The sequence below is a fragment of the Crocodylus porosus genome, unplaced genomic scaffold (assembly GCF_001723895.1).
Source record: "Crocodylus porosus isolate Cpor-Errol unplaced genomic scaffold, CroPor_comp1, whole genome shotgun sequence".
Taxonomy (NCBI): Eukaryota; Metazoa; Chordata; order Crocodylia; family Crocodylidae; genus Crocodylus; species Crocodylus porosus.
Window position 1 is genome coordinate 60,834,219 of NW_017728943.1, and position 8,086 is coordinate 60,842,304.

Below are 8,086 nucleotides of genomic sequence, written 5' to 3' on the forward strand. Positions count from 1 at the left end.
GGTACCTTCATATCAGTAGTAACACCTCAAAGAGATGTGTCATAGTTTGCTTTCAGAATTTTCTAAACGCTTTTTGTTAAATTTGATTAGAATGACATATGTGAAACTGGCAGACTTACCTTGCTCCTCATTATTGATTCAATCCCAAATAAATAACACGGTCAGCACCAAGTTAAGCAATATACTGTGTATAAAATACTACAAAGATTGATCAGGCAAATAAGCTCATCTTTAAATATTTGTTTTACCGGTAGCAAGCTGCATTGGGCAGACATTATGCATTCATCGGTTTAAGTGATCAGAAACTGGTTTAAACCTCTAACAGAACAGATGTTCAGTGCACATAAACCAGTTTGAAAATGGCTGACACTGATTTGAGATAAACCTGGTTGAATGTAATATCAGACATAACTGGATTTGGCTTAAACCGGTTTATGCAATGTCTGTCCAAGACCCCTTTCTGGTTTAAAATAAACCAGACACCCCCAGCATCCTGACATGCTCTCTGGGCTGTATACGGCTCTCTGCTCCACAGCAGGCCTGGCCCCTCCCCTCTGCTCCCTGGCTCCAGCACAGACTGCAGGCTGCTCCCCCTCTCCTCCTTACCACTTCATGCTAAGCAGGAATTCCCCCCTCCCCTCTGCCTTGCTGAGGAGGTGTCTTTGTATTAGCTAGCAGAACACATGCTGGCTACGGTTCCTGCTGAATCAACAGGTTGATTCTGCCTCTTGATTCTACAGGTAGCTGGTAATGTCCCTCTTCTTTTTTTTTAATGGGGTGATAAACACTGAGTTACAGGGTAATAAACACTGTTATCAGTTCCCTGCTGGGTTAATCAAAGCATCCTGCCAGGGTCTGCCCATCCCTCCCTCCCCACCAGCTCAGTGCCATGGAACAGCTGGGAGGGCTGCTCTAGTGCCCCCCAGCTTCTAGCTGGAGTCACTGCAGGCATGTGCCTGCATGTCTGGGATGTCTGTGCAGTTACAAACCAGCCTAGCCAGGTTAACATAACCTGCAAAGATTGAATCAATTCAGACTCAGGCTTTTTGAATGTCTGTCCCTAGCCCATGACATTATACACTAGCACTGGAAGCGCTGCAGGCATGTGGAAACAATATCATGTTTTATTCACTATGTGGCATTCTAGAACTTGTATATGAATGCAAAAATCAATGGAGCTGAGACTTGAGAATTTAAGGACTGGTACAGCCATTTGTCAATCTTATATTGGTTAGCCCTTGTTAAAAATGTAAAGGCTGATTTGTTTTTTTCTCCATTTGCTTTGTTTTTCAGCCAAAAATACCAGGTCTTAATCTCTAAATGTGTCTACATCATATGTTCTCTTTGATGTCCTAATCACTGAAGACATTTCACATTTATTAAAGTAATTTTAGAAGGTGACAAGTCAAGTGTAATTTAAGACGTCTTGCTGTCTCCAAAGGCATTCTTAGGGTTACATGATGCATTTCCTTTTTAAATAGGGGGAACCCAGGATCTAGCTTCAGTACTCTTACTGGGTTCACTCTGTTCAAAAAGGAAATTGTATAACACACCACTGGCAGAGGCTTTGCTTTCCCCACACCCATGTCAGGGCCAGGCATCTGGGAACTGCCCCCATGCTGCCATGTCTCCCAGCCCCCACTCTCCAGCTGCTAGAGAGCTGCACTACAATCAGGTATCTGCAAACTGCATCTGTGCTGCCACCACATCTCTCCACTGTCCCTCTCCATCCCCCTGCCCCACAGATGTGGCATGGGAACAGCTGGAAATTACCCATCCCTAGCATAGCTCCCTACTGGCTGGAAGCTGTGCTCATGCCACAGCCGCTGGGCAGGGGTAGGGAGGGGAAGGGACACAGGGCAGAAGCAGTAGGAGTGTGGATGCAGTTTGCAGATACCCAGCTCTGGGGCAGTTCTCTTCCAACTGGAAACTGCACCAGTGCTGCATCCTGGTGGCAGAGGGCTATGGGAAGCACTGACAGTGCAGGAGCAGCTCCCAGCCACCGGGCCCAGGCACAAATACCCCACTGCCGATACGCTGCTAAAAACCACCTGGCCCCCACTGGACTGGAGCTGCAACAATGAGTGGAAGTGGCAGCAAAGCAGACATAGCTGCAAGCTACCTGGCCCTGGGACAGCTCTTCACTTTCGGGCCCTAGTATGGGCATAGGCAAAGCTCTCCAGGTCCATGGGCCAGATGCAGTGGCTCAAAGGTCCAAACCTCTCCCATACACCATATCCTGCTGACCCCTGAATTAAGCAATTATCGAGAAGGCTGATGACTGGAGCACTGTTGTAATTTTCTAAACAAACTGCCCTGGAACACAGGGACACATCTCTCTATTGACAAAAGAGAAATGGAGACTCTGTCTATTAAAGCAGCAACCCACATGAAGACAATGAGTATATTTTGTCTGTTCTGATATTAACCTGATAAATCTGTTAACTTGATAAACAAGATGAGTGTTGTAGTACTTTAGTGAATTAGGATGAAAATATTTTTCCTAATACAAAGTAGATCCCAAATCCCCTTTGTAAATATCCTTTATAAAGGTAAAATCTAGTCTATGTTAAAAACCTCTGTCTATATTTTAAAGCTATGTCGTAAGCCAGGGTGGCTAATGTGACACAAGTGGCATGAGCATCCTCTGTGTGTGGCAGGCAGCAGGGTGGCAGAAAGGGCAGAAAGCAAAGTAGCAAATTGGGCAGAGAGAAAAGAGAAAGAAGCAAAAAGCAGAGCAGCAGATAAAGCAGGACCACAGGGCTGGGAGCAGAAAGCCAAGTAGCAGGTCAGGCGGATCAGAGTGACACTTGGAACTGATATGGAACTAAATTGTGGCATGTCTACCAAAAGGCTGACCCCAATGTTGTAAGCAATACCCTATAAATATATTCCCATCATCCAGCAGATCCTACATTTTGTACTTGCACATAGTTGCAAGCAAATTTCCATTTTTCAGGAAATTGTTATAATTTTCTAAATTAAACGGTTTTTTTTAGATTACAGTTTTATGGGAAATTTTATTTTGTAAGGTAGCACTGTTTTGTTTTTTTTTATATTTCATCATGGAACTATCTTTTTTCCTGAGGTATTTTTGCTCTATATTTATTATTTTTACATTGCCTCATTAAAATGTCAATGGAAGAAATAACATAATAGTATGCTACTGCTGACATATCAAAATATGACAATCACTGGAATTATTTTTTTTAATGAAATAAAAATAAATAGCAGCTGCTACTTAGTATGGATTGAAGCACCTTATCTTATCTAGATTCAAGTAAGTTTCTCCCTTTCAATATAATGAAACAGCTTGACACATTCAGAAAGTTTTCAGAAGGTCACTTGCTTATTTTAAAGTACATTTACTCACCTTTTCCGTATCTATCCCCTTGGACATTGACCAGGTGGAAACAATATAATCCATCACACGTTCACTCAGACCTTTGGGCACCTGGTAGAGCTTAAGGAAATCCCGGACACTGTTCAGCATTTCATGGTACCTGTTTGTGTTGGCATACATTTGCTGGAAGATGGTTGTCACATTGCCAAAAATGGTTGCATACAGAAGTGCTGTAAAAAAAATTAAAAGAAAGTAAGAAAGGGAAAATGCTGCTCTATCCATCTTCTAATGTCTAAGTGTCATTGGGCACATCTACACGGGATGATACTGCGCAGTGGTTACTGCACATTTATTTTGTAGTTGATTATACAAGTACAAAATAAATGTGCAGTAGTGCCAGCAAACACCTTTTAAGTGATGTTACTGCACAGTAGCTTAATGCCACTGTGCAGTAGCATATTAACACTTTGTGCTAATATATTATTCGGCCACACATATTATTCAGCTACTGCACAGTCAATGTCTCGTGTAGATGCACCCACTGTTCTTCAATGTAGGGAATGCCAGTTTCATAGGAATGTACACAATTACTTCACTGTGTGAGGCTGGCAAAGCCTAATATGTAAGAGCATGATTTTGTGGGTCAGCTCTAGTACTGCATGTTTAGAGTTTCTGCATAATTTATGATGGTGGGTACTCAGAAGGGAAGGGACCTCATGAAAACTTATTGCATATATTTGTCTTTGCCCATGAAACAATTCAGAAACTTCAAAAACCTTATGAAAACTAAGTATAAGATACAAGACTTCAAGACACGTAACTTGACAGCAGATGCTTTAAAATTTCAGCTACAGTTTATAGTGCCTGTGTTAAAATGCCTTCACTGACAGATTTCCTAGATTTAAGTACATTACTAGAGCAGTAAGTCAAGCCATCGTTATCCACCTCAGTGTGGCAACAACTGTATGGAAGATGGAAAATATAATTTACAGCTACTATGGGTAAGTGATTTATAGATGCAAGGGTAATAATACATAAAATCCTGCATTATGTTTTAATATTCTCCAGTGGAAGAACATTAAGATCTTAGAGAAGAACAAGAACAAGGGCACCTAGAGAGAAGAGTACTGGAAAAGCTTTCTGATTGCAAAGATTTCTGACTGCAGTCAGTTTAGTTTTGGCCAAATGGTTTATTTATTAAGGAATTGTAAAATGAAATAAAATTCTCCCAACATATTGTTTACAGACAGGACTTAAAAAAATCCACTTGCTCAGGGCACTACGACGAATAAGAGGAATGAGTAGCAGACGCTGTACTTGCACTGCAGCGGTGGAATCCTGGCTCTCCTGTCCATTCCCTGCCCAGCCCAGCAAAGTGTAGTGCTGAATGGGAGAGAGGCCTGTAAAGCATTATTGATCATACTGGGCACTGCAGCAGCTCAGTGAGAGACAAGCCAAGAAACTGCCAGAGTCAACTGGACAAGTGATGGGATCAGTCAGTCAGAGGAGGGTTGGCCAGAAAAGAAGAGTTAAATTCTGAGAATGATTTCTAGCATTTCAGAATTCAGTTTCCATGCATGGGGAAGAGGGGGGAGGGAGTCTTTGCCCGCATCGCTGCTCAGAATACCCAATATCTCAGGGCTTCCAGAACTTGCCTGGAATGGAGAAGAGCCAGGTTTAACTTGCTTTATGACCCAAGCCAGTGAAGCAGTCTGAAACCAGCTTTCTTACATCCTAAACAAGCATCCTCACTAACAATGTAGAGTCAGTTTCTCTCTTGATTTTTCTTCCAGAAGCTGCTCAAATTGTGTAAATAATTAACTATTTCCTGAGCTAGAGAGAGACTGACAGAGAGGCCTGGTGATTAAGGCATTTGCCCAGGATGTTGGGGACCCAGATTCAAGTTTCTTTTCCAAATCAGTGAGAGAAAGAACTTTAAACTGTCTTTCATATCTTATACAAATGGCCTAATGCTTAGACTAATGGCTATTCAAGAGAATGTAGTCAATGCTGCTGCTGGTTGGTACTGTCCAACAGTGCTGTTTCATTCCTCCTGAAGAATTAATCCTATGGACAATACCTCCAGAAATCACACTCTGGGGTCCAAGTAGTGGAGCCCAATGCTAAAGAAGACTGTTAGGAAGGCATGCCTCTCTTTCATTGCCCTAAATGTCCCCTGAGAAAACTTCCTATAAAAAAAAATACATTCCTATGAAGAGTTTTCAACAATCAACATTTTCTAATGAAGGGCATTTTATAAAGAGCTGCTCTAATTAAAGCACCCAGAGCATTGCATGTGTATCAGCATCCCTGCGCCGAGAAATGGCGGCTGGGGTGCTTTAACTAGAGCTCGTCGAATGACCTTTAGTTAATGAATCCCACCACCATTTTACAGTGTTTTACACTGATATATGTGATGCTGGAGTCTGCTGGAGCATGGTAATTACCATGTTCCAGCAGCCTCGATTAATCGAGCCCACACCAGTGCACTGTAATTACAGCACCTCGAAGCAGCCTCAATGCGTGTGTATAGGCGCCCCAGGATTCCAGCAGTGAGCAGACACAAGCAGCAGGTACCTGATCAGTGGTGAGAAGAGGATGCCAGCCCACATCCCTTCCTCAGATTTCTTCCATTTCTGTGTTTTTTCTCACTTTTTGTCCCCTTCTCTTGCTTCACCTTTTTTGCCTCCACTCCTTTGAGAGAACAACTATTTAAGTCAGGATTACAGCTGACTACTATTCAGCCATTTAATATACATCAAGACCTCATAGAAGGTCTTTAGTAACTTTCTGGGCTAAGTACAGACAGTCAAAAAGCCTGAGGGGGGATTGATTCAATCTGTGCGGGTTTCTTTAAACTGCAAAGATTGGATCAGGAGAGAACAGAATATTTCTCCTTTGGGGGGTGGGGGGTACGGGGGAGGAAACAGATGCCTGCACTGGCCAGGACCAGAAGTCAGGGGGCACAACTCCCTGCCTGTCGGATGTTGCTGAGGGCAGCTGAGCTAGGGCCATCCTTGGTTGGCTGTGGGACACATGCCCCCAGTCCCCTGCTGTCACTGCAGACCATCCCCACACTGAGCCCTAGGCTTCCAGAGTGGGTCCTGCCAGGTCTGACAGCTGGGCCAGCATTGGCATGAGGGAGGCCAGAGCTGGCAGGGAGCAGGAACTAAGGCTTCAGCTCTGTCAGACCACAGCCCCTCTGCTCAGCCTTGGCTCTGGCTGGAGCAGGAAGATGTAGGCACAAGAGGAACCAACACAGACACTTCCTTCAGGACCTGCACAGCTGTGGCTAAGCCAACAGGCATCCCAGAGCTGGGAAGGGTAGTCAACAGGCACCCTGAGGGAAGCTGCTGTGTTGGCTCTCCCCATGTCCCCTCCCTCCCCTCCCAGCTCTGGCTGTGTGCTGGCTGAGCTGGGGTTGCACAGATCATAAATAGCATATGAATTATTTACATAAAATCCTGCAGTCCAAATCCTGAGGTCCAGTTCTAACTCAGTTCTAATTCTGTCATGCTCCTCTTAGGATTCATAGCAACTGTAAGAAGCACAAGACACAGCCCAAGAAAGCACTTCAAGATTCGTCCCAGTATTACCATTTAAATGTGATGACATATCTATTGGTTGACTTAATCCTGTACAGCACAAGTAGAAGTACATCGTAAAAAAGAGAGAGAATGAGAGAAAAGTTTGATTTTGAGTGACATCATTGTAATAAATTAAGAACTACTTCCCTTGGTCCTCCTCATTGTTCTGCTTTAAATTCTTCCTCCTACAGAAGTCAAAGCAAGTTTTCTTTGAGTTAGCACTGAACAAATAATAAGGTTAAGATGTTTGGTCCTGTGTAATATTTTCTCTCATTCTTTTCACATATCCTAAAGAAAGAAAGTTAATAGAGCCTGGCATAAATCTTTTTCCCATTCAAGATTCAGAATAGTACCAAGTATTTTTTTCTCTCTCCTGGATGTTCTGTGCATTGGGATTTACACCAACAGTAATATTATATTATATGTCACATGTTAAAAGATAACTAGAGGAAGTAAAACAAAATAGATACATTTAAATAGGATAGCTAATCAATATCCAATAACATTGCTTAATGGACTACATTCAATTCCAACACCTGCCATGTGAATTCTCTGCCACTGGTAGAAATACATCAAGTATTTTGTGTAAGAGCAGAAGCTACTGCACAAAAATGGAATTTTTTTTTCGTAGTAACCATTTACTTTATGTATTTTTAGTTTATAAGTATTTGTGAAGGTATGACTAATTTAGAAACATCATTATAATAATAGCTATGACTTATGTTGTATGATTAAGCCTGACCTAGAATGATCTTAATGCTGAAGAGACAAGCAAAGGTGGCTCTAGGCCAAATATATTCCATTACTGTGGCAGAACAGAGTCTCATCCAACCTGACTCATGTACAAGGGACCTACAGAAAATACTGCCTTGTGGTGATGGATCCAAATCAAAACCTCAGATCCTCCCTCAGCTTGTGGCCACTGTTCCTGGTGACTCCAAGGGGGGCCCTGGTGAACAGACTTTCCCCGAGTCCCTGCTGGTGGCCCCTGAGAAAGTTGTAGGCAGCCACAAGATCCCCCCTCAGTCTCCTCTTGTGGAGACTAAAGAGATTCAGGTCCCTCAGCCTCTGAGGCTGGCCACGGAGGCCCCCAACCATACGAGTGGCCCTCCTCTGGACCCCCTCCAGGTTCTCCAAGTCCTTCTTGAAGTGTGGC

The 8,086-nt window shown here is 43.2% G+C and overlaps 1 protein-coding gene across 1 annotated transcript in view; it reads right to left on the minus strand.

Moving 5' to 3' along the window:
* The window catches only part of KCNH1 (potassium voltage-gated channel subfamily H member 1), a 162,375-nt gene that overhangs the window by 3,904 nt on the left and 150,385 nt on the right, over positions 1-8,086 (minus strand). Inside the window, exon 8 of the mRNA XM_019548572.1 lies at positions 3,374-3,573. Within this exon, the coding sequence (XP_019404117.1) occupies positions 3,374-3,573 (200 nt within the window). The remainder of the gene's footprint in view (positions 1-3,373; positions 3,574-8,086) is intronic.